This window comes from Mustelus asterias, chromosome 3 (genome assembly GCF_964213995.1).
Source record: "Mustelus asterias chromosome 3, sMusAst1.hap1.1, whole genome shotgun sequence".
Lineage (NCBI taxonomy): Eukaryota > Metazoa > Chordata > Chondrichthyes > Carcharhiniformes > Triakidae > Mustelus > Mustelus asterias.
In genome coordinates this window covers 88,048,803-88,074,525 of record NC_135803.1, presented here as the reverse complement: position 1 = coordinate 88,074,525, position 25,723 = coordinate 88,048,803, and the positions used below count along the sequence as shown (strand labels likewise).

At 45.4% G+C, this 25,723-nt stretch overlaps 1 protein-coding gene across 4 annotated transcripts in view; it reads left to right on the top strand.

The window, feature by feature from the left end:
• Window positions 1-25,723, top strand: part of nckipsd (NCK interacting protein with SH3 domain) — a 301,148-nt gene that overhangs the window by 231,212 nt on the left and 44,213 nt on the right. For 3 of the 4 annotated variants that reach the window (XM_078209293.1, XM_078209294.1, XM_078209292.1), the window contains 2 exons: window positions 8,507-8,587; window positions 23,904-24,032. In XM_078209293.1, coding sequence (XP_078065419.1) covers window positions 8,507-8,587; window positions 23,904-24,032 — 210 coding nt within the window. The remainder of the gene's footprint in view (window positions 1-8,506; window positions 8,588-23,903; window positions 24,033-25,723) is intronic. The other variant, XM_078209296.1, reaches the window with a different exon arrangement.

The following is a 25,723-nucleotide window of genomic DNA, read 5'->3' as shown; positions in this document are numbered from 1 at the left end:
GAGTACATTGTACAGGCGAATAAAGCACCGAGTACATTGTGTAGACGGATAAGGCACCGAGTACATTGTGTAGACGGATAAAGCACCGAGTACATTGTACAGGCGAATAAAGCACCGAGTACATTGTACAGGCGAATAAAGCACCAAGTGCATTGTACAAGCGAATAAAGCACCGAGTACATTGTGTAGACGGATAAAACACCAAGTACATTGTACAGGTGAATAAAACACCGAGTACATTGTACAGGGGAATAAAGCACCGAGTACATTGTACAGGAGAATAAAGCACCGAGTACATTGTACAGGGGAATAAAGCACCGAGTACATTGTACAGGGGAATAAAACACCGAGTACATTGTACAGGGTAATAAAACACCGAGTACATTGTACAGGGTAATAAAACACCGAGTACATTGTACAGGGGAATAAAACACTGAGTACATTGTACAGGCGAATAAAACACCGAGTACATTGTACAGGCGAATAAAGCACCGAGTACATTGTGTAGACGGATAAAGCACCGAGTGCATTGTACAGGGGCATAAAACACCAAGTACATTGTACAGGTGAATAAGGCACCGAGTACATTGTACAGGGTAATAAAACACCGAGTACATTGTACAGGTGAATAAAGCACCGAGTACATTGTACAGGGGAATAAAGCACCGAGTACATTGTACAGGCGAATAAAGCACCGAGTACATTGTACAGGTGAATAAAGCACCGAGTACATTGTGTAGACGGATAAAGCACCGAGTACATTGTACAGGGGAATAAAGCACCGAGTACATTGTACAGGGGAATAAAACACCGAGTACATTGTACAGGGTAATAAAACACCGAGTACATTGTACAGGGGAATAAAGCACCGAGTACATTGTACAGGCGAATAAAACACCGAGTACATTGTCCAGGGGAATAAAACACCGAGTACATTGTGTAGACGGATAAAGCACCGAGTACATTGTACAGGCGAATAAAGCACCGAGTACATTGTACAGGCGAATAAAGCACCGAGTACATTGTACAGGCGAATAAAGCACCGAGTACATTGTACAGGCGAATAAAGCACCGAGTGCATTGTACAGGGGAATAAAACACCGAGTGCATTGTGTAGACGGATAAAACACCGAGTACATTGTACAGGCGAATAAAGCACCGAGTGCATTGTACAGGGGAATAAAACACCGAGTGCATTGTACAGGTGAATAAAGCACCGAGTACATTGTACAGGCGAATAAAGCACCGAGTACATTGTACAGGGGAATAAAACACCGAGTGCATTGTGTAGACGGATAAAACACCGAGTACATTGTACAGGCGAATAAAACACCGAGTACATTGTACAGGCGAATAAAACACCGAGTACATTGTACAGGGGAATAAAACACCGAGTACATTGTACAGGGGAATAAAACACCGAGTACATTGTACAGGGGAATAAAACACCGAGTACATTGTACAGGCGAATAAAACACCGAGTACATTGTACAGGCGAATAAAGCACCAAGTGCATTGTACAGGTGAATAAAGCACCGAGTACATTGTACAGGGGAATAAAACACCAAGTGCATTGTGTAGACGGATAAAGCACCGAGTACATTGTGTAGACGGATAAAGCACCGAGTGCATTGTACAGGGGCATAAAACACCAAGTACATTGTACAGGGGCATAAAACACCGAGTACATTGTGTAGACGGATAAAGCACCGAGTACATTGTACAGGCGAATAAGGCACCGAGTACATTGTACAAGCGAATAAAGCACCGAGTACATTGTACAGGCGAATAAGGCACCGAGTACATTGTACAAGCGAATAAAGCAACGAGTACATTGTACAGGCGAATAAGGCACCGAGTACATTGTACAGGGGAATAAAACACCGAGTACATTGTACAGGGGAATAAAACACCGAGTGCATTGTGTAGACGGATAAAACACCGAGTACATTGTACAGGCGAATAAAGCACCGAGTACATTGTACAGGCGAATAAAGCACCGAGTACATTGTGTAGACGGATAAAGCACCGAGTACATTGTGTAGACGGATAAAGCACCGAGTGCATTGTACAGGGGCATAAAACACCGAGTACATTGTACATGCGAATAAAGCACCGAGTACATTGTACAGGCGAATAAGGCACCAAGTACATTGTACAAGCGAATAAAGCACCGAGTACATTGTACAGGCGAATAAAACACCGAGTACATTGTCCAGGGGAATAAAACACCGAGTACATTGTGTAGACGGATAAAGCACCGAGTACATTGTACAGGGGAATAAAGCACCGAGTACATTGTACAGGGGAATAAAACACCGAGTACATTGTACAGGGTAATAAAACACCGAGTACATTGTACAGGGGAATAAAGCACCGAGTACATTGTACAGGCGAATAAAACACCGAGTACATTGTCCAGGGGAATAAAACACCGAGTACATTGTGTAGACGGATAAAGCACCGAGTACATTGTACAGGCGAATAAAGCACCGAGTACATTGTACAGGCGAATAAAGCACCGAGTACATTGTACAGGCGAATAAAGCACCGAGTACATTGTACAGGGGAATAAAACACCGAGTGCATTGTGTAGACGGATAAAACACCAAGTACATTGTACAGGTGAATAAAACACCGAGTACATTGTACAGGGGAATAAAGCACCGAGTACATTGTACAGGGGAATAAAGCACCGAGTACATTGTACAGGGGAATAAAGCACCGAGTACATTGTACAGGGGAATAAAACACCGAGTACATTGTACAGGGTAATAAAACACCGAGTACATTGTACAGGGTAATAAAACACCGAGTACATTGTACAGGGGAATAAGGCACCGAGTACATTGTACAAGCGAATAAAGCACCAAGTACATTGTACAAGCGAATAAAGCACCAAGTACATTGTACAAGCGAATAAAGCACCGAGTACATTGTACAGGTGAATAAAGCACCGAGTACATTGTACAGGTGAATAAAGCACCGAGTACATTGTACAGGTGAATAAAGCACCGAGTACATTGTACAGGTGAATAAAGCACCGAGTACATTGTACAGGCGAATAAAGCACCGAGTACATTGTACAGGCGAATAAAGCACCGAGTACATTATACAGGCGAATAAAACACCAAGTGCATTGTACAGGCGAATAAAGTACCCAGTGCATTGTACAAGCGAATAAAGCACCGAGTACATTGTACAGGTGAATAAAACACCGAGTACATTGTGTAGACGGATGAAGCACCGAGTACATTGTACAGGCGAATAAGGCACCGAGTACATTGTACAGGCGAATAAAGCACCCAGTGCATTGTACAGGTGAATAAAGCACCGAGTACATTGTACAGGCGAATAAAGCACCGAGTACATTGTACAGGTGAATAAAGCACCGAGTACATTGTACAGGTGAATAAAGCACCGAGTACATTGTACAGGTGAATAAAGCACCGAGTACATTGTACAGGCGAATAAAGCACCGAGTACATTGTACAGGCGAATAAAGCACCGAGTACATTATACAGGCGAATAAAACACCAAGTGCATTGTACAGGCGAATAAAGTACCCAGTGCATTGTACAAGCGAATAAAGCACCGAGTACATTGTACAGGTGAATAAAACACCGAGTACATTGTGTAGACGGATGAAGCACCGAGTACATTGTACAGGCGAATAAGGCACCGAGTACATTGTACAGGCGAATAAAGCACCCAGTGCATTGTACAGGTGAATAAAGCACCGAGTACATTGTACAGGTGAATAAAGCACCGAGTACATTGTGCAGACGGATAAAACACCGAGTACATTGTGTAGACGGATAAGGCACCGAGTACATTGTACAGGCGAATAAAGCACCGAGTACATTGTACAGGCGAATAAAGCACCGAGTACATTGTACAGGCGAATAAAGCACCGAGTACATTGTACAGGCGAATAAAGCACCGAGTACATTATACAGGCGAATAAAGCACCAAGTGCATTGTACAGGCGAATAAAGCACCCAGTGCATTGTACAAGCGAATAAAGCACCGAGTACATTGTACAGGTGAATAAAACACCGAGTACATTGTGTAGACGGATGAAGCACCGAGTACATTGTACAGGCGAATAAGGCACCGAGTACATTGTACAAGCGAATAAAGCACCAAGTACATTGTACAAGCGAATAAAGCACCGAGTACATTGTACAGGCGAATAAAACACCAAGTGCATTGTACAAGCGAATAAAGCACAGAGTACATTGTGTAGACGGATAAAGCACCGAGTACATTGTGTAGACGGATAAAGCACCGAGTACATTGTACAGGCGAATAAAGCACCGAGTACATTGTGTAGGCGAATAAAGCACCGAGTACATTGTACAGGCGAATAAAGCACCGAGTACATTGTGTAGACGGATAAGGCACCGAGTACATTGTGTAGACGGATAAAGCACCGAGTACATTGTACAGGCGAATAAAGCACCGAGTACATTGTACAGGCGAATAAAGCACCAAGTGCATTGTACAAGCGAATAAAGCACCGAGTACATTGTACAGGCGAATAAAGCACCGAGTACATTGTACAGGCGAATAAAGCACCGAGTACATTGTACAGGCGAATAAAGCACCGAGTACATTGTACAGGCGAATAAAGCACCGAGTGCATTGTACAGGGGAATAAAACACCGAGTGCATTGTGTAGACGGATAAAACACCAAGTACATTGTACAGGCGAATAAAGCACCGAGTACATTGTACAGGGGAATAAAACACCGAGTGCATTGTGTAGACGGATAAAACACCGAGTACATTGTACAGGCGAATAAAGCACCGAGTGCATTGTACAGGGGAATAAAACACCGAGTGCATTGTACAGGTGAATAAAGCACCGAGTACATTGTACAGGCGAATAAAGCACCGAGTACATTGTACAGGGGAATAAAACACCGAGTGCATTGTGTAGACGGATAAAACACCGAGTACATTGTACAGGCGAATAAAACACCGAGTACATTGTACAGGCGAATAAAACACCGAGTACATTGTACAGGGGAATAAAACACCGAGTACATTGTACAGGGGAATAAAACACCGAGTACATTGTACAGGGGAATAAAACACCGAGTACATTGTACAGGCGAATAAAACACCGAGTACATTGTACAGGCGAATAAAGCACCAAGTGCATTGTACAGGTGAATAAAGCACCGAGTACATTGTACAGGGGAATAAAACACCGAGTGCATTGTGTAGACGGATAAAGCACCGAGTACATTGTGTAGACGGATAAAGCACCGAGTGCATTGTACAGGGGCATAAAACACCAAGTACATTGTACAGGGGCATAAAACACCGAGTACATTGTGTAGACGGATAAAGCACCGAGTACATTGTACAGGCGAATAAGGCACCGAGTACATTGTACAAGCGAATAAAGCACCGAGTACATTGTACAGGCGAATAAGGCACCGAGTACATTGTACAAGCGAATAAAGCACCGAGTACATTGTACAGGCGAATAAGGCACCGAGTACATTGTACAGGGGAATAAAACACCGAGTACATTGTACAGGGGAATAAAACACCGAGTGCATTGTGTAGACGGATAAAACACCGAGTACATTGTACAGGCGAATAAAGCACCGAGTACATTGTACAGGCGAATAAAGCACCGAGTACATTGTACAGGCGAATAAAGCACCGAGTACATTGTGTAGACGGATAAAGCACCGAGTACATTGTGTAGACGGATAAAGCACCGAGTGCATTGTACAGGGGCATAAAACACCGAGTACATTGTACATGCGAATAAAGCACCGAGTACATTGTACAGGCGAATAAGGCACCAAGTACATTGTACAAGCGAATAAAGCACCGAGTACATTGTACAGGCGAATAAGGCACCGAGTACATTGTACAGGCGAATAAAGCACCGAGTACATTGTACAGGCGAATAAAGCACCGAGTACATTGTACAGGCGAATAAAGCACCGAGTACATTGTACAGGCGAATAAAGCACCGAGTACATTATACAGGCGAATAAAGCACCGAGTTTGTACAAGCGAATAAAGCACCGAGTACATTGTACAGGCGAATAAAGCAACGTGCATTGTACAGGCGAATAAAACACCGAGTACATTGTGTAGACGGATAAGGCACCGAGTACATTATACAGACGGATAAAACACCGAGTACGTTGTGGAGACGGATAAAATACCGAGTGCATTATGCAGTCGGGTAAAGCACCGAGTACATTGTACAGGCGAATAAAGCACCGAGTATATTGTACAGGCGAATAAAGCACCGAGTATATTGTACAGGCGAATAAAGCACCGAGTATATTGTACAGGCGAATAAAGCACCGAATACATTGTACAGGCGGATAGAACACTGTCTGAATTATTATAAATACAAATAAATAACAAGTACAGATGATGACAGTATGCTGGCACAGTGGTTAGCACTGCAGCCTCAAAGTGCCAGGAACCCAGGTTCGATTCCAGCCTTGGGTGAGTGTCTGTCTGGAGTGTGCAAGTTCCCCTGTCTGTGTGACTTTCTTCCTAGTGTTCCGGTTTCCTCCCGCACTCCGACAATGTGCAGGTTAGGTGGTGTGGCCATGGTAAATGAATGTGGTTATGGGGATAGTGCTGAAGGGTGGACCTGGCTTGGATGCTCTCTGACAATTGATGTTGTCTCGATGGGCTGCATGGCTTCCTTCTCCACCTTAGGCTTTCTATGATCGGCGTAAAGCTCGATGAGTACATCTGAAATAGTTTGAAAGTCTCAAGAGTGTCAAACATCATCCTTTATTGGCCATTACATGAGTGAGTTGGTATGGAACTGAGGATTAGTTTAATTGACTGATTTCCCCACTTGTACAAAATCTCTGTATTCTCTTTAATCACAGATGAGGTTCTGGAGGACTGGAGAATAGCCAATGTTGTTCCTTTGTTGAAGAAGGGCAATAGGGATAATGAAGGTAACTGCAGGTTGGTGAGCAGGCAGTGGTCGGGAAATTATTGGAGGGGATTCTTAAGAGACAGGATTTATTCATATTTGGAAAAATATGGACTTATTAGCATGGCTTTGTGCGGGAGAGGCCGTGTTTCACAAACTTGATTGCGTTTTTTGAGGAAGTGACAAAGATGATTGATGAGGGCAGGGTGGTGGATGTTGTCTACATGAACTTTAGCAAGGCCTTTCACAAAGTCCCTCATTACAGGCCGATACAAAAGGTGAAGTCACACAGGGTCCATGCTGAGCTGGTAAGATGGATACAGAACTTGTTTGGTCACAGAAGACAGAGAGTAGTGGTGGAGGGTGTTTTTCTGACTGGAGATCTGTGACCAGTGATGTTCTGCAGGGATCAGTGCTGGGGTCCATGTTGTTCATAATATATATAAATGATTTGGAGGAGAATGTGGGTGGTCTGATTGGTAAGTTTTCGGAGGACACAAAGATTGGCGGAGCTGTGGATAGTGAGGAAGATTGCCAGAGGATACAGCAGGATTTAGATCGGCTGAAAACTTGGATGGAGAAATGGCAGATGGAATTTAATCTGGACAAATGCGAGGTGCTGCATTTTGGAAAATCTAAAGCAGGAGGGAAGCATTCAGTAAATGGCAGAACCCTTAGAAGCATTAACATACAAAGGGATCTAGGCATATCCACAGTTCCCTGAAAGTGGCAACATAAGATGATGTATGGCATGTTTGCCTTCATCGGTCAGGGCAAAGAGTATAAAAATTGGCAAATCATGTTGCAGCTGTATAGAACTTTAGTTCGGCAACATTTGGAATATTGTATTTAGTTCTGGTCACCTCACTACCAGAAGGTGTGGAAGCTTTGGACAGGGTACAGAAAAGGTTTACCAGAATGTGACCTGGTTTGAAGGGTAATAGCTATGAGGAGAGATTGAACAAACTTGATTTGTTTTCACTTGAAAGTCGGAGACTGAGGGGTGACCCGGTAGAAGTATACAAAATTATGAGAGGCGTGAATAGAATGGATAGTTGGAGTCTTTTTCTCAGGGTAGAAATGTCAATTACCACGGAACATAAGTTTAGGGTAAAAGCGGTTAAGTTTAAAGGAGACGTAAAAGGCAAGTTTTTTTACACAGAGGGTGGTAAGTGTCTGGAATGTGCTGCCAGAGGAGGTGGTAGAAGCAGATATGATAACGTTTAGGAGACATTTTGACAGATACATGAAGAGGCAGGGAATCGAGGAATATGGACAGCATAGAGGCAAAACCTCTTCACCTTAGAAAGGCACGTGTCGGCACAGGCTTTCAGGCCTGTTTCTATGTTGTGCTGTTCTTTGATCTTTTGAATGAGCCCAGTTTAGCCTGGATTTGATGGGTTAGCAATGACATTGAGGTTCCATATCAACTCCACGAGGGCTGACTGTCTGAGTGGGCTCTCTCTGAGTTTAGTTGCTTGGAGTGAGCAGCATCAGATTCCAAATGTAATTACAGAGCATGATGTGAACTGACTGAAGTATTTCACCTTGTTTCTTGTCCCTTAGAACACCAGAAGCTGTGTTACTCTGCGCTGCTACTCACTATGATATTTTCAATGGGTGAGCCATTGCCCTATCATCACTATGGTATGTATAAAACTGCACAATATCCCAGCAACTTCGTGTCCTGATACTCGTATATGAACTTATTCCTTAAACATTCTAATGTTTTAAAATTATGATTTATTATTTTTGTCAGCAGCTCATATTATAACCTGTTTATTCCTCCATAACTGGACCAATAAGGGTATCTTCCTATGCAATGACGTGAAAGTGTGTGGGTCCCTCGGGAGCATGCAGTTTTTTGCTCAGTTTTGAGCAGCATTTTCCCCTTGCCCACTCTTTCTTCGCACACTCTGTTGTCCAGGGTATGGCTTCACAGTTGCTTGGTGCCTTGCACAAACAGTTAATCTTTTGTCAGCTGAGGCAGTACATGTGAACAACTAATACAACCATAACTTTCTCAGCTGCCACGCTGTCCAAACAGGTAGTTGATAGCTGAGAGCAGCCAATAAGCACAGGCGGCACGGTGGCAGTGGTTAGCACTGATGCCTCTCAGCGCCATGGACCCGGGTTCAATTCCCGGCTCGGGTGATTGTCTGTGCAGAGTCTGCACATTCTTCCAATGTCTGCGTGGGTTTCCTCTGGGTGTTCTGGTTTCCTCCCACACCCCAAAAATGTGGGGATTAGGTGGATTGGCAATACTAAATTGCCCCTTAGTGTCAGGGGCCTAGCTCGAGTAAATGCATAGGGTTATGGGGATAGGGCCTGAGTGGGATTGTGGTAGGTGCAAACTTGATGGGCCGAATGGCCTCCTTCTGCACTATAGGACTCTATGATCAATGACAGGCTGTCCAGGCAGGCAGCGGATAGCCGAGAGCAGCCAGGAAGCAGTCTTAACGTCCCAGCTAGCTCAGCATAATCCAGACTGAATGTGGTACATTCTCAGATTGGTTGCTTACTGCCATGACCAGCTGGGTTCCTGTGTAATCCTGAAATATGTACGTAAAGTTAACCAGTGCCAAGTTCGCCCAATGCAGCGTGAGTCTGTACAGAAGACAGAGGGTGGTAGTGGAAGGGTCTTTTTCCGGCTGGATGCCTGTGACTAGTGGTGTTCCGCAGGGCTCTGTATTGGGACCTCTGCTGTTTGTGATTTATATAAACGATCTGGAAGAAGGTGTAACTGGGGTGATCAGTAAGTTTGCGGACGACACAAAAATGGCTGGACTTGCAGATAGGACTTGCAGGGTGGCACGGTAGCACAGTGGTTAGCACTGCTGCTTCACAGCTCCAGGGTCCCGGGTTCGATTCCCGGCTCGGGTCACTGTCTGTGTGGAGTTTGCACATTCTTCTCGTGTCTGCGTGGGTTTCCTCCGGGTGCTCCGGTTTCCTCCCACAGTCCAAAGATGTGCGGGTTAGGTTGATTGGCCAGGTTAAAAATTGCCCCTTAGAGTCCGGAGATGCGTAGGTTAGAGGGATTAGCGGGTAAATATGTGGGGTGGGATTGTGGTCGGTGCAGACTCGATGGGCCGAATGGCCTCCTTCTGCACTGTAGGGTTTCTATGATTTCTATGATAGTGAGAAACATTGTCAGAGATAGGCTGGAAATTTGGGCAAAGAAATGGCAGATGGAGTTCAATCCAGATAAATGCGCAGTGATGCATTTTGGTAGAACTAACGTGGGAGGAGCTATACGATAAATGGCAGAACCATAAAGGGTGTAGATACGCAGAGGGACCTGGGTGTGCAAGTCCACAGATCCTTGAAGGTGACGTCACAGGTGGAGAAGGTAGTGAATAAGGCATATCGCATGCTTGCCTTTATAGGACGGGGCATAGAGTATAAAAGTTGGGGTCTGATGTTGCAGTTGTATAGAACATTGGTTCGGCCGCATTTGGAATACTGCGCCCAGTTCTGGTCGCCACACTACCAGAAGGACGTGGAGGCTTTAGAGAGAGTGCAGAGGAGGTTTAGCAGGATGTTGCCTGGTATGGAAGGGCTTAGTTATGAGGAGAGATTGGGTAAACTAGGGTTGTTCTCACTGGAAAGACGGAGTATGAGGGGTGACCTAATAGAGGTGTATAAAATTATGAAAGGCATAGATAGGGTGAACGGTGGGAAGCCTTTTCCCAGGTCGGTGGTGACGTTCACGAGGGGTCATAGGTTCAAGTTGAGGGGGGGGGAGGTTTAACACGGATATCAGAAGGACGTATTTTACACAGAGGGTGGTGGGGGCCTGGAATGCGTTGTCGGGCAAGGTGGTGGAGGCGGACACACTGGGAACGTTTAAGACTTATCTAGATAGCCACATGAGCGGAGTGGGACTGGAGGGATACAAAAGAATGGTCTAGTTTGGACCAGGGAGCGGCGTGGGCTTGGAGGGCCGAAGGGCCTGTTCCTGTGCTGTATTGTTCTTTGTATCAACCCGAGACGCATGTTCTGAACTCTTTTTTGCAAAAATGTGTTTTATTCATAGAATATCTGACAGAACATTGCAAATATCTCAAAATGGCCATCACACACACAGCAATAATATTCAGGTTTCCTGCATAGATCAAGTTGCACTCTGAGATGCTTCAATACAATTGTGAAATGTAATATTCACTGCATACGTTCATAAGAACATAAGAAATAGGAGCAGGAGTAGGCCATCTAGCCCCTCGAGCCTGCCCCGCCATTCAATAAGATCATGGCTGATCTGACGTGGATCAGTACCACTTACCCGCCTGATCCCCATAACCCTTAATTCCCTTACCGATCAGGAATCCATCCATCCGCGCTTTAAACATATTCAGCGAGATAGCCTCCACCACCTCAGTGGGCAGAGAATTCCAGAGATTCACCACCCTCTGGGAGAAGAAGTTCCTCCTCAACTCTGTCTTAAACCGACCCCCCTTTATTTTGAGGCTGTGTCCTCTAGTTTTAACTTCCTTACTAAGTGGAAAGAATCTCTCCGCCTCCACCCTATCCAGCCCCCGCATTATCTTATAAGTCTCCATAAGATCCCCCCTCATCCTTCTAAACTCCAACGAGTACAAACCCAATCTCCTCAGCCTCTCCTCATAATCCAAACCCCTCATCTCCGGTATCAACCTGGTGAACCTTCTCTGCACTCCCTCCAATGCCAATATATCCTTCCTCATATAAGGGGACCAATACTGCACACAGTATTCCAGCTGCGGCCTCACCAATGCCCTGTACAGGTGCATCAAGACATCCCTGCTTTTATATTCTATCCCCCTCGCAATATAGGCCAACATCCCATTTGCCGCCTTGATCACCTGTTGTACCTGCAGACTGGGCTTTTGCGTCTCATGCACAAGGACCCCCAGGTCCCTTTGCACGGTAGCATGTTTTAATTTGTTTCCATTGAGATAGTAATCCCATTTGTTATTATTTCCTCCAAAGTGTATAACCTCGCATTTCTCAACGTTATACTCCATTTGCCATATCCTCGCCCACTCACTCAGCCTGTCCAAATCTCTCTGCAGATCTTCTCCGTCCTCCACACGATTCACTTTTCCACTTATCTTTGTGTCGTCTGCAAACTTCGTTACCCTACACTCCGTCCCCTCCTCCAGATCATCTATATAAATGGTAAACAGTTGCGGCCCGAGTACCGATCCCTGCGGCACGCCACTAGTTACCTTCCTCCAACCGGAAAAACACCCATTTATTCCGACTCTTTGCTTCCTGTCGGATAGCCAGTCCCCAATCCACTTTAACACACTACCCCCAACTCCGTGTGCCCTAATCTTCTTCAGCAGCCTTTTATGGGGCACCTTATCAAACGCCTTTTGGAAATCCAAAAACACCGCATCCACCGGTTCTCCTCCATCAACCGCCCTAGTCACATCTTCATAAAAATCCAACATGTTCGTCAAGCACGACTTTCCCCTCATGAATCCATGCTGCGTCTGATTGATCGAACCATTTCTATCCAGATGCCCTGCTATCTCCTCTTTAATAATGGATTCCAGCATTTTCCCTACTACAGACGTTAAGCTGACCGGCCTATAGTTACCCGCCTTTTGTCTCCTTCCTTTTTTAAACAGCGGCGTAACATTAGCCGTTTTCCAATCAACCGGCACTACCCCAGAATGCAACGAGTTTTGATAAATAATCACTAACGCATCCACTATTACCTCTGACATTTCTTTCAATACCCTGGGATGCATTCCATCCGGACCCGGGGACTTGTCCACCTTCAGTCCCATTAGTCTACCCAGCACTGCCTCTCTGGTAACATTAATCGTATTAAGTATTTCTCCTGCTGCCAACCCTCTATCGTTAATATTTGGCAAACTATTTGTGTCCTCCACTGTGAAGACCGACACAAAAAACTTATTTAAAGACTCGGCCATATCCTCATTTCCCACTATTAACTCCCCCCTCTCGTCCTCCAAGGGTCCAACATTCACTCTAGCCACTCTATTCCTTTTTATATATTTATAAAAACTTTTACTATCATTTTTTATATTAATTGCTAGCCTAGCTTCATAGTCTATCCTTCCTTTCTTTATCGCTTTCTTAGTCTCTCTTTGTTGTTTCTTAAATTTTTCCCAATCACTTGTTTCTCCACTATTTTTGGCCACTCTGTACGCAGCTGTTTTTATTTTAATACTCTCCTTTATTTCCTTCGTTATCCACGGCTGGTTCTCCCTTTTCTTACAATCCTTGTTTTTTGCTGGAATATATTTTTGCTGAGTTCAGTATGAGTCATATAGCCCAGAGGGGTTCCACTCCCCTCAGGTCACTGTGACTGAAAGCCCCCTACCCGCCCCCCCCCACCAGCCGTTACTGCTGCAGCAGCTATCCCAAACTTTAGTGCGTATTCCTGGGCTTTGGAATGTGCCAGTCTGCAACATTCGGTCGGGGTCAACACTGGAAGATCAACAGGTTCAAGACCAAAGAGCTTCTATCACCGAGTTGTTGATCCTCCAGCAGCAGTTGATGTTTGTCCCAGGGAACAGCGCATAGAGCACAGAGTCCTGCATCACAGAGCTGCTCGGGGATGAACTTTGACAAACAGTGGTTAGCACTGCTGCCTCACAGCACCAGGGATCCGGGTTCGATTTCCGGCTTGGGTCACTGTCTGTGTGGAGTTTGTATGTTCTCCCCGTATCTGCGTGAGTTTCCTCCGGGTGCTCCGGATTCTCTCTCTCTCTCTCCCCTCCCCCCCACCCCCCCTCCTCCCCATACTCCAAAGATGTGCGGGTTAGGTTGATTGGCCATGCTAAATTGCCCTTGAGTGTCAGGGGGTTAGTAGGGTAAATAGGTAGAGTTATGGGGATAGGGCCTGGGTGGGATTGTGGTCGGTGCAGTCTCGATTGGACGAATGGCTCCTTCTGCACTGTAGGGATTCTAATAACATTATTCTTTGGGGCGGCACAGTAGCACAGTGGTTAGCACTGCTGCTTCACAGCTCCAGGGTCCCAGGTTCGATTCCCGGCTTGGGTCACTGTCTGTGTGGAGTTTGCATGTTCTCCTCGTTTCTGCGTGGGTTTCCTCCGGGTGCTCCGGTTTCCTCCCACAGTCCAAAGATGTGCGGGTTAGGTTGACTGGCCATGCTAAAATTGCCCTTAGTGTCCTGGAATGCGTAGGTTAGCGGGATTAGTGGGTAAATATGTAGGGATATGGGGGTAGGGTCTGGGTGGGATTGTGGTCGGTGCAGACTCGATGGGCCGAATGGCCTTTCTCTGTGCTGTAGGGTTTCTAAGATTTCTAAGATTCTATTCTAATAAACACCACCTCATCTCTCCCCAGACTGTCTTTGCAAAGGAGGTGTCCAGTTGTCTGAACAGCTGTACCAGCATTCTAATCCCTGTTTGAGTGGTTGTCTGTGTTTCCTTCATGCTGAAATACTGCTCTGCAACTTCAATCACTTTCATAGAATCATAGAAACCCTACAGTACAGAAAGAGGCCATTCGGCCCATCGCGTCTACACCGACCACAATCCCACCCATATCCCTATATATTTACCCACTAATCCACGCATCTCAGGACACTAAGGGGCAATTTTTAGCATGGCCAATTAACCTAACCCGCACATCTTTGGACTGTGGGAGGAAACCGGAGTACCCGGAGGAAACCCACACAGACACGAGGAGAATGTGCAAACTCCACACAGACAGTGACCCGAGCCGGGAATCGAACCCAGGTCCCTGGAGCTGTGAAGCAGCAGTGCTAACCACTGTGCTACCGTGCCGCCCCTTTGTGTGTATTACTTTCAGATTATTGATCGATTTTTGTTAATGCCCACCAGCACCTTCTCATGGGAAACTAAGGATGGGCAATGAGTGCCGCCTTGCTCGCAACACCGTAATCCTGAGATGAACATAAAACTTCGTGTACAATGTTGAGACACTAGGGAGGGTTTCGGGGACTTATAGCAAATCCTCACTGGAGGTCCCAGCTCCAGGCAGGCAGGAAAGAGAGATTACGCCACCTGCTGTACATTTGAAGGAATCATCAATTGGGCACTGCTGGAGACTGCTCTTTCACCTCAACTTTGTGAATCCCTTAGAGCGAATCTCGAGTGACGCCACGTTCGTCTCCATATTCTTCACTTGAAATTAAAGAGGTGGCTGTTTTTGGGAGGGAGGTAGATGTTTGGTGTCATCTCTGTGATATTTTCATAGAAATTAGGCGAGATTTAGCTGGCATAGGTTGGGGAAGGAAACTGCAGGGGATGGGCACAATTGTAATGTGTAACTTGTTCAAGGAACAGCTACTACGCGTCCTTGATAAATATGTACCTGTCAGGCAGGGAGGAAGCAGTCGTGTGAGGGAACCGTGGTTTACTAAGGAGGTTGAATCTCTTGTGAAGAGGAAGAACGAGACTTATGTAAAGATGAGACGTGAAGGCTCAGTTAGGGCGCTTGAGAGTTACAAGTTAGCCAGGAAGGACCTAAAGAAAGAGCTAAGAGCCAGGAGGGGACATGAGAAGTCTTTGGCGGGTAGGATCAAGGAAAACCCTAAAGCTTTCTATAGGTATGTCAGGAGTAAAAGAATGACTAGGGTAAGATTAGGGCCAGTCAAGGACAGGAGTGGGAAGTTGTGCGTGGAGTCTGAAGAGATAGGAGAGGCACTAAATGAATATTTTTCGTCGGTATTCACACTGGAGAGGGACAGTGTTGTTGAGGGGAGTACTGAGATGCAGGCTGTTGGACTGGATGGGATTGATGTTCATAAGGAGGAGGTGTTAGCAATTCTGGGCCAGATGGGATTTATCCTAGGATTCTCTGGGAGGCTAGAGAGGAGATTGCAGAGCCTTTGGCTTTGATCTTTGTGTCGTCATTGTCTACAGGAACAGTGCCAGAAGACTGGAGGATAGCAAATGTTGTCCCCTTGTTCAAGAAGGGGAGTAGGGACAACCCTGGTAATTATAGACCGGTGAGCCTTACTTCTGTTGTGGGCAAAGTATTGGAAAGGATTATAAGAGATAGGATTTATAATCACCTGGAAAGGAATAATTTGATTAGGGATAGTCAGCACGGTTTTGTGAAGGGTAGGTCGTGCCTCACAAACCTTATTGAGTTCTTTGAGAAGGTGACCAAAGAGGTGGATGAGGGTAAAGCGGTTGATGTGGTGTATATGGATTTCAGCAAAGTGTTTGATAAGGTTCCCCATGGTAAGCTTTTGCAGAAAATACGGACACATGGGATTGAGGGTGATTTAGTGGTTTGGATCAGGAATTGGCTCGCTGGAAGAAAACAAAGGGTGGTGGTTGATGGGAAATATTCATCCTGGAGTTCAGTTACTAGTGGTGTACCGCAAGGATCTGTTTTGGGGCCACTGCTGTTTGTCATTTTTATTAATGACTTGGATGAGGGCACGGAAGGATGGATTAGTAAATTTGCGGATGACACTAAAGTCGGTGGAGTTGTAGACAGTGCGGAGGGAAGTGGCAGGTTACAGAGGGACATAGATAAGCTGCAGAGCTGGGCTGAGAGGTGGCAAATGGAGTTTAATGCGGAAAAGTGTGAGGTGATTCACTTTGGAAGGAGTAACAGGAATACAGAGTACTGGGCTAATGGTAAGATACTTGGTAGTGTGGATGAACAGAGGGATCTGGGTGTCCATGTGCATAGATCCCTGAAAGTTGGCACCCAGGTTGATAGGGTTGTTAAGAAGGCGTACGGTGTGTTAGCTTTTATTGGTAGAGGGATTGGGTTTCGGAGCCAGGAGGTCATGCTGCAACTGTACAAAACTCTGGTGCGGCCGCATTTGGAGTATTGCGTACAGTTCTGGTCGCCGTATTATAGGAAAGATGTGGAAGTGTTGGAAAGGGTGCAGAGGAGATTTACCAGGATGTTGCCTGGTATGGTGGGAAAATCGTATGAGGAAAGGCTGAGGGGCTTGAGGTTGTTTTCGTTAGAGAGAAGAAGGTTAAGAGGTGACTTAATAGAGGCATACAAGATGATCAGAGGATTAGATAGGGTGGATAGTGAGAGCCTTTTTCCTCGGATGGTGATGGCTAGCATGAGGGGACATAGCTTTAAATTGAGGGGTGAGAGATATAGGACAGATGTTAGAGGTAGGTTCTTTACTCAGAGAGTAGTAAGGGCGTGGAATGCCCTGCCTGCAGCAGTAGTGGACTCGTCAACATTAAGAGCATTCAAATGGTTATTGGATAAACATATGGATGATATTGGAATAGTGTAGATTAGAGGGGCTTTAGATTGATACCACTGGTCGGCACAGCATCGAGGGCCGAAGGGCCTGTACTGCACTGTAATGTTCTATGTTCTATTACAGCACAGAATGGGCCTATCAGGCCATGCTAGACCTAGCTCTTCTACTGGGCCACCGGCTTGAATGTTATAGTTTCTGCATTAGTATTGCCTCCTTGTTGTGAAAATATTTCTTCTCACTTCACCTGTGGACAGAATCTTAGCATTTCACCAGGAGACCAGCCCTGGTTCAATAGGAAGTGTGTGCTGGGAGTATATCAGGCACACTTGAAAATGAAATTCAAATCTCGTGAAGCAGGTACACAGGGCTCGCTACCTGAAGCCTAAGTGGTTAAATGGAGAAAACTCTAAAAAGAGTTAAGCAATCCTGCAACCAATAGATCAGAACAAATTCCTTCAGTCAAGATGGCAATGGACAATCTGGTAACTAAGGAGGAGAATCCATCAACACTGTCATCCTTAAACATGGTGGGAGCACAGCACTGAGTGCAGGAAACAAGGCTGAATTGTTTACAAGTGGCTTTAACAAAAGGTGTCAACTCGATTCCACCCCCCCCCCCCCCCCCCCCCCCCTCTCCCGGGCTGCCGAGATGCCCAGCTCCACAGGTAGCTGTGTGCAACCAATTAATTTGATCCTCTGTGTTTAAAAAATGGCTAAGTGCATTGAGTACAGCAAAGGTTATGGATCCTAACAATTGTCCCAGTTATGGTCCTGAATACTGTCTATCAGAACCAGTGACTCTCTTAGCCAAGCTGTATGACACTGGTATAAAAGCAAAACACCGCAGATGCTGGAAATCTGAAATCACACCAGAAAGTGCTGGATAAATTCAGCAGCTCTGGAAGCATCTGTGGAGACAAAGAGAGGCTAACATTTCAAATCCGTAGGACTCTTCTCCAGAAGTGAAACAAGGTAGAAATGTACATAATTACGTAGTTGGAAAGGGGCACTTGAGGTGGGGCAGAATAGCAGACCAGGAATAGGCTGGGGAAAGTAAGAAATTGACAAATTTCTCATGAACATCAGACAAAGGGGACTGTTAATGGTAGTCATGATGTGGAGATGCCGGCGTTGGACTGGGGTAAACACATTAAGAAGTCTCACAACACCAGATTAAAGTCCAACAGGTTTATTTGGTAGCAAAAGCCAGTAGCTTTCGGAGCGCTGCTCCTTCGTCAGGTAAGTGGGAGTTCTGGTCACAAACAGGGCATATAAAGACACAAACTAAATTTACAAAATAATGGTTGGAATGCGAGTCTTTCCAAGTCATCAAGTCTTAAAGGTACAGACAATGTGAGTGGAGAGAGGGTTAAGCGCAGGTTAAAGAGATGTGTATTGTCTCCAGCCGGGACAGTTAGTGAGATTTTGCAAGCCCAGGCAAGTCATAGGGGTTACAGATAGTGTGACATGAACCCAAAATCCCGGTTGAGGCCGTCCTCATGTGTGCGGAACTTGGCTATCAGTCTCTGCTCAGCGACTCTGCGTTGTCGTGTGTCATGAAGACCACCTTGGAGAACACTTACCTGAAGATCAGAGGCCGAATGCCCGTGACTGCTGAAGCGTTCCCCAACAGTAAGAGAACACTCTTGCCTGGTGATTGTCGAGCGGTGTTCATTCATCCGTTGTCGTAGCGTCTACATGGTCTCCCCAATGTACCATGCCTCGGGACATCCTTTCCTGCAGCGTATCAGGTAGACAACGTTGGCCGAGTTGTAAGAGTACGTACAGTGTACCTGGTGGATGGTGTTCTCACTTGAGATGATGGCATCTGTGTCGATGATCCGGCACGTCTTGCAGAGGTTGCTGTGGCAGGGTTGTGTGGTGTCGTGGTCACTGTTCTCATGAAGGCTGGGTAGTTTGCTGCGGACAATGGTCTGTTTGAGGTTGTGCGGTTGTTTGAAGGCAAGGTGTGGGGATGGCCTTGGCGAGATGTTCGTCTTCATCAATGACATGTTGAAGGCTCCAGAGTAGATGTCGTAGCTTCTCTGCTCTGGGGAAGTACTGGACGACGAAGGGTACTCTGTCCACCGTGACCCATGTTTGTCTTCTGAGGAGATCGGTGTGGTTTTTCGCTGTGGCGCATCGGAACTGTCGATCGATGAGTGGAGCGCCATAAGCTGTTCTTATGAGGGCATCTTTCAGCGTCTGGAGGTGTCTGTTGCGATCCTCCTCACCTGAGCAGATTTTGTGTATACGGAGAGCTTGTCCATAGGGGATGGCTTCTTTAACGTTAAACTTCATCGTCCAGTACTTCCCCGGAGCGGAGAAGCTACGACATCTTCTCCGGAGCCTTCAACATGTCATTGATGAAGACGAACATCTCGCCAAGGCCATCCCCACATCTTGCCTTCAAACAACCGCACAATCTCAAACAGACCATTGTCCGCGACAAACTACCCAGCCTTCAGGGGAACAGTGACCATGACACCACAGAAACCTGCCACAGCAACCTCTGCAAGACATGCCGGATCATCGACACGGATGCCATCATCTCACGTGAGAACACCATCCACCAGGTACACGATACATACTCTTGCAACTCGGCCAATAATGTCTACCTGATACGCTGCAGGAAAGGATGTCCCGAGGCATGGTACATTGGGGAGACCATGCAGACGCTACGACAACGGATGAATAAACACCGCTCGACAATCACCAGGCAAGAGTGTTCTCTTCCTGTTGGGGAACACTTCAGCGGTCACGGGCATTCGGCCTCTGATCTTCGGGTAAGCGTTCTCCAAGGCGGCCTTCATGACACACGACAACGCAGAGTCGCTGAGCAGAAACTGATAGCCAAGTTCCACACACATGAGGACGGCCTCAACCGGGATCTTGGGTTCATGTCACACTATCTGTAACCCCCATGACTTGCCTGGGCTTGCAAAATCTCACTAACTATCCCGGCTGGAGACAATACACATCTCTTTAACCTGTGCTTAATGCTCTCTCCACTCACATTGTCTGTACCTTTAAGACTTGATTATCTGTAAATACTCGCATTCCAACCATTATTTTGTAAATTGAGTTTGTGGCTTTATATGCCCTGTTTGTGAACAGAACTCCCACTCACCTAACGAAGGAGCAGCGCTCCAAAAGCTAGTGGCTTTTGCTACCAAATAAACCTGTTGGACTTTAACCTGGTGTTGTGAGACTTCTTACTGTTAATGGTGCCAGGAAGCAAAGAAGAGAACTGGTGATCGCAAAAGGTGAGAGAGAGCAGAACTTGTTAATGGGAGCAAAACTGAACAGCCAGGGACAGATGACCATGGGCGCAGGAGGGGTGGGGTTGTGTTGGAGCCGGCCAGGAGCCTTCAATTTGTTGTCAGTTATTTTTGTGGGGTTGTGTTGCGGGATGGCCAGGGGGCTATAGTTTGTTGTCAGTTACTGTTATGGGGTTGTGCTGCGAACAAGCCAGGGGGCTGTAGTTTGTGGTTGTTATTTCTGTAGGGTTGTGTTGGGGATCGATCAGGGAACTGTTGTTTGTTATCAGTTACCTTTAGAGTTGTGTTGGAGACGGGCCAGGTGGCTGTAGTTTGTTTTGTTATTTTTGTGGGGTTGTGTTGGGGGCAGGCAGGGGGCTGTAGTTTGTTTTGTTATTTTTGTGGGGTTGTGTTGGGGGCAGGCAGGGGGCTGTAGTTTGTTTTGTTATTTTTGTGGGGTTGTGTTGGGGACAGGCCACAGGGCTGTAGTTTCAGTTTTTTTCTGCTCCCACTTCCAGTCTGAGAAATCTCTTCCCAAGATTGGTGCGCCTGGGGAATTCTCTATCTCAGAAGGTGGTTATATTTTCAAGAAGCAGTTAGATCTGCCTCTTGGGCGAAGGGAATCTTAGGATATGGGGGATGAAGAAATCAGTTTAATTAGTTAGGTCAGTGATGACCATCATGAATGGTGGAGCATGCCTGAAGGGCTGACTGGCTTACTCCTGCTCATATTTTTATACAATCATAGAATCCCTAATGTGCAGGAGGGCACCATTTGGCCCCTCGAGCCTGCACCGACAACAATCCCACTCAGGCCCTTTCCACATAACCCCACACCTTTATCCTGCTAGTTCCTTGACACAAGGGCAATTATGCATGGCACATCAACCGAGTCCACACATCTTTGGAGTGTGGGAGGAAACCAGAGCACCTGGAGGAAAATACTGACACGGACCAGGCAGTCACCCAAAGCTGGAATTGAACTTGGGTTCCTGGCACTGTGAGGCAGCTGTGGCATCGTGCCACCAGTTTCCATGTTTCTATTCCACCTCTGTTTTACCCCACCTCCTCTGCGCTCTTTCCAACTGTAAAATTTTACCTTGCTTCAGTTCTGTAGAAGGGTCATTTAGACCTGGAAAGTTAACTGTTTTTCTCCATGAATGCTGCCAGACCTGCTGAATTTCTTCAATATTTTCTGTTTTCATTATGTGTGACACTGGTATCTATCTGAGAATGTGGAATGTTACTCAGGTATGTCTTACTCATCAAAGTTCAGCAAGTTCGAAGCGCAACCCTGTTAGTCTGTTCGCTGTAAGGGCTGTGATTACTGAGCAAATATTCAGTTGTGTGGTGCACCGAATGAATGTGCTTAAATGAGCTGGAAACCTTTTCTGGGTAGTGTCAAACTTTATCTTATTTGGACCATCATCTTTTTAGTTTGACTTGCCCAAATGTAGTATTCATGGTGAGATCCTCCTTGGAACTGGGCAATAGAGATATTAGCTGCAACTCTACTGGTGTTTCCAGTAGTTAATATTGATACTCTGGAGCGTTTACTGGGCAACAGATAACTTAGGTGGGAGAGGGCAAAGCCTAAACCAGATGGGGATCCTATACAAGAATGTATTAATGGGAGGTACCAGTACAGGGCTAAGAGTGCGGTGGTATCACATTAGCCAAAGCACAAGAAGACAATTAAAGGGCTCAGTTGTTTTTAACATAGCATAGAGTACAAGAGCAAGGAAGTTACGCTGAACTTATACTTATATAAGACAGCATGTAAGACCTCAGCTAGAATATTGTGTACAGCTCTGGGTGCCACACTATTGGAAAGATGTGAACACATTGGAGAGAGTGCAATAGAGGTTTACAGGAATGGTTCCAGGGATGAGAAACTTCAGTTATGAGGATAGATTGAAGAGGTTGGAACTGTTCTCATTGGGGAAGAGAAGAGATTTGATAGAGATGTTCAAAATCATAAGGGGGCTGGACAGAGTAGACAGGGAAAAGCTGTTCCCACTGGAAAAGGATCAAGAACGAGAGGGTACAGATTTAAAGTGATTTGAAAAAGAAACAAATATGAGGTGAGAAAAAACTTTTCCACACAGTGAGTGGTTGGGGTCTGGAATGTTCCACCTGGAAGTGTGGTGGAGGCAGGTTCAATTGAGACATTCAAGAGGGCATTAGATAATTATTTGAATAGGAACAATGTGCAGAGGTACGATGAAAGGCAGGGGAATGACACTAAGTCATAATGCTTGTTTGGAGAGCCAGGTGCAGACACGATGGGCCAAATGGCCTCCTCCTGCACCGTAACAATTCTGTGACATCTAACTCTCAGGCAGTTGAGAAAACCATCCCAACACTCAGTTGCTGGACTTTTCATCTAATAATCCAGCTCTGTCACTAGGGACCTGTCAGGAATGGCACCAATAAACCCCTCCTTGGGAAGTATCATGTTCGGTGGAGTACAATTATCTGGGGCAGGTTGGCTGGTGAGCACAATCAATGGTTCAGTTTAATTGAAATTTGGAACTGTTTTCTGAGTCAAAATGTAGTTGCTCTCTAATCCACACTGTGGTGGTAACCAGCAGTATGACAAAGATCAATTATCCTTATCAAGTTTTGAGCATTCTTCATGTAACACTGCTCTCTGCTCAGGGACATTTTTTCAAAAAGGTCTTTCATTAACTCATTAGTTCTTTCCACTGACTGACGTAAAAATAAAGGCTCGTGTGCAGGCACTGTTGTTTGAAAATGCCAGGTTTACATGAATAATATCTTTACTAGCCTGACATCATATTACATTGCTTAAGGAAATGTAATTTTTGTTAATAAAAGCAAAATACTGCAGATGCTGGAAATCTGAAATAAAAGCAGATAAAGCTGGATAAACTCAACAGCATCTGTGGAGAGTGTCACTTCTTAAATATGTTAGGGGTTGTGGGTTTTAACAAAAATAATAGAATGTGTTTGCACACACAGATTCAAGCTAACATACACCAGGTTTGTTGAGAGAGATATTTTCTGCATAAACTGAGTAAAATATCAACCTCTGCAAGCATTCTAATGACATCACCAAATCATGTGATCAGTTCTTAAAGCAACCTGCAGCCTTTTAAAAATCGATAACAGGGAGGGAAACGGAGTTAATGTTTTGAATTCATGTGATTCTTAGTAGTTCCAACAGGCTAGACTCCCCTCCCCCATGCCAGTGTAATGTTTACAACTTGACCTTTGATGTCCTCATTAACATTACACAGTTCAGGAGCTCTGTGACCTTTTGACATCTGAAGCTGGTTTAACTTCATTGTAGCGTTAATGTAAACCTACTTGTGACACTAATAAATAAATATTTCCACGGAGGAGGATAACCAAATAGGACTTAATCCCAGGTGGTTTGGGAGGGCAGTGTCCTTGTCAATAGCCATGCAATCCTCCTGACATTTTTGCCTTGTTTTGTCGAATATGCCAAACATTTCAAGACCACATTTTGTGTTCACAGAACACTTGAATTCAGACTTCATTCAATTCCTTCTGGATGTCATTGAGGATGGGTTATCGTCTGACTGCACTGAACAGCTCCCAGACTTGTTTACAAATGTGCTGCTCTCGTTTAATCTCCACATGCTCGGTAGGTTACTAGCAGACACTTCTGACACACAGGCAGATAGATATCCCCCATCAGTAAGTCCCCATCACAATTTCTAGCAGAAGCAATGTGCAACTTTCTGTACATAAAAGCTCTTTAGGCACATCAGGACATTTTTGATTTGATTTGATTTATTATTGTCTCATGTATTAACATACAGTGAAAAGTATTGTTTCTTGCGCGCTATACAGACAAAACATACCGTTAATAGAGAAGGAAACTATGAAGAAAGCAAAGAGTGGGGGTAAGTGGGTGTTTTTCTGGCTGGCGATCAGTGACTAGTGGTGTGCCTCAGGGATCAGTGTTGGGACCGCAATTGTTTACAATTTACATAGATGATTTGGAGTTGGGGACCAAGTGTAGTGTGTCAAAATTCGCAGATGACACTAAGATGGGTGGAAGAGCAAAGTGTGCAGAGGACATTGAAAATCTGCAAAGGGATATAGATAATCTAAGTGAGTGGTAAATGTGAGGTCATCCATTTTGGTAGGAATAACAGCAAAATGGACTATTATTTAAATGGTAACAAATCTGCAGCATGCTGCTGTACAGAGGGACCTGGGTGTCCTTGTGCAGGAATCTCAAGGAGTTGGTTTGCAGGTGCAGCAGGTAATTAAGAAGGCAAATGGAATTTTGTCCTTCATTGCTAGAGGGGTGGAGTTTAAAAACAGAGAGATTATGTTGCAGCTGTATAAGGTGCTGGCGAGGCCACACCTGGAGTACTGTGTACAGTTTTGGTCTCCTTACTTGAGAAAGCATATACTGGCACTGGGGGGGGGGTGCAGAGGAGATTCACTAGGTTGATTCCGGAGTTGAGAGGGTTGGCTTATGAGGAGAGACTGAATAGACTGGGGCTATACTCATTGGAATTCAGAAGAATGAGGGGAGATCTTATAGAAACATATAAGATTATGAAGGGAATAGATAAGATAGAAGCAGGGAAGTTGTTTCCACTGGCGGGTGAAACTAGAACTAGGGGGCATAGCCTGAAAATAAGGGGAAGCGGATTTAGGACTGAGTTGAGGAGGAACTTCTTCACACAACGGTTGTGAATCTGTGGAATTCCCTGCCCAGTGAAGCAGTTGAGGCTACCTCATTGAATGTTTTTAAGGCAAGGATAGATACATTTTTGAGCAGTAAAGGAATTAAGGGTTATGGTGAGCGGGCGGGTAAGTGGAGCTGAGTCCACAAAAAGATCAGCCATGATCTTATTGAATGGCGGAGCAGGCTTGAGGGGCCAGATGGTCTACTCCTGCTCCTAGTTCTTATGTTCTTATGAAACGAGAGAGTGCAGAATATAGTGTTGCAGTCATAGCTAGGGTGTAGAGAAAGATCAACTTATTGCAAGGTAAGTCCATTCAAAAGTCTGACAGCAGCAGGGAAGAAGCTATTCTTGAGTCGGTTGGACGTGACCTCAGACTTTTGTATCTTTTTCCCGAAGGAAGAAGGTGGAAGAGAGAATGTCTGGGGTATGTGGGGTCCTTAATTATGCTGGTTGCTTTGCCGAGGCAGCGGGAAGTGTAGACAGAGTCAATGGATGGGAGGCTGGTTTGCGTGATGGATTGGGCTACATTCACAACCTTTTGTAGTTCCTTGTGATCTTGGGCAGAGCAGGAGCCATACCAAGCTGTGTTATAACCAGAAAGAATGCTTTCCATGGTGCATCTGTAAAA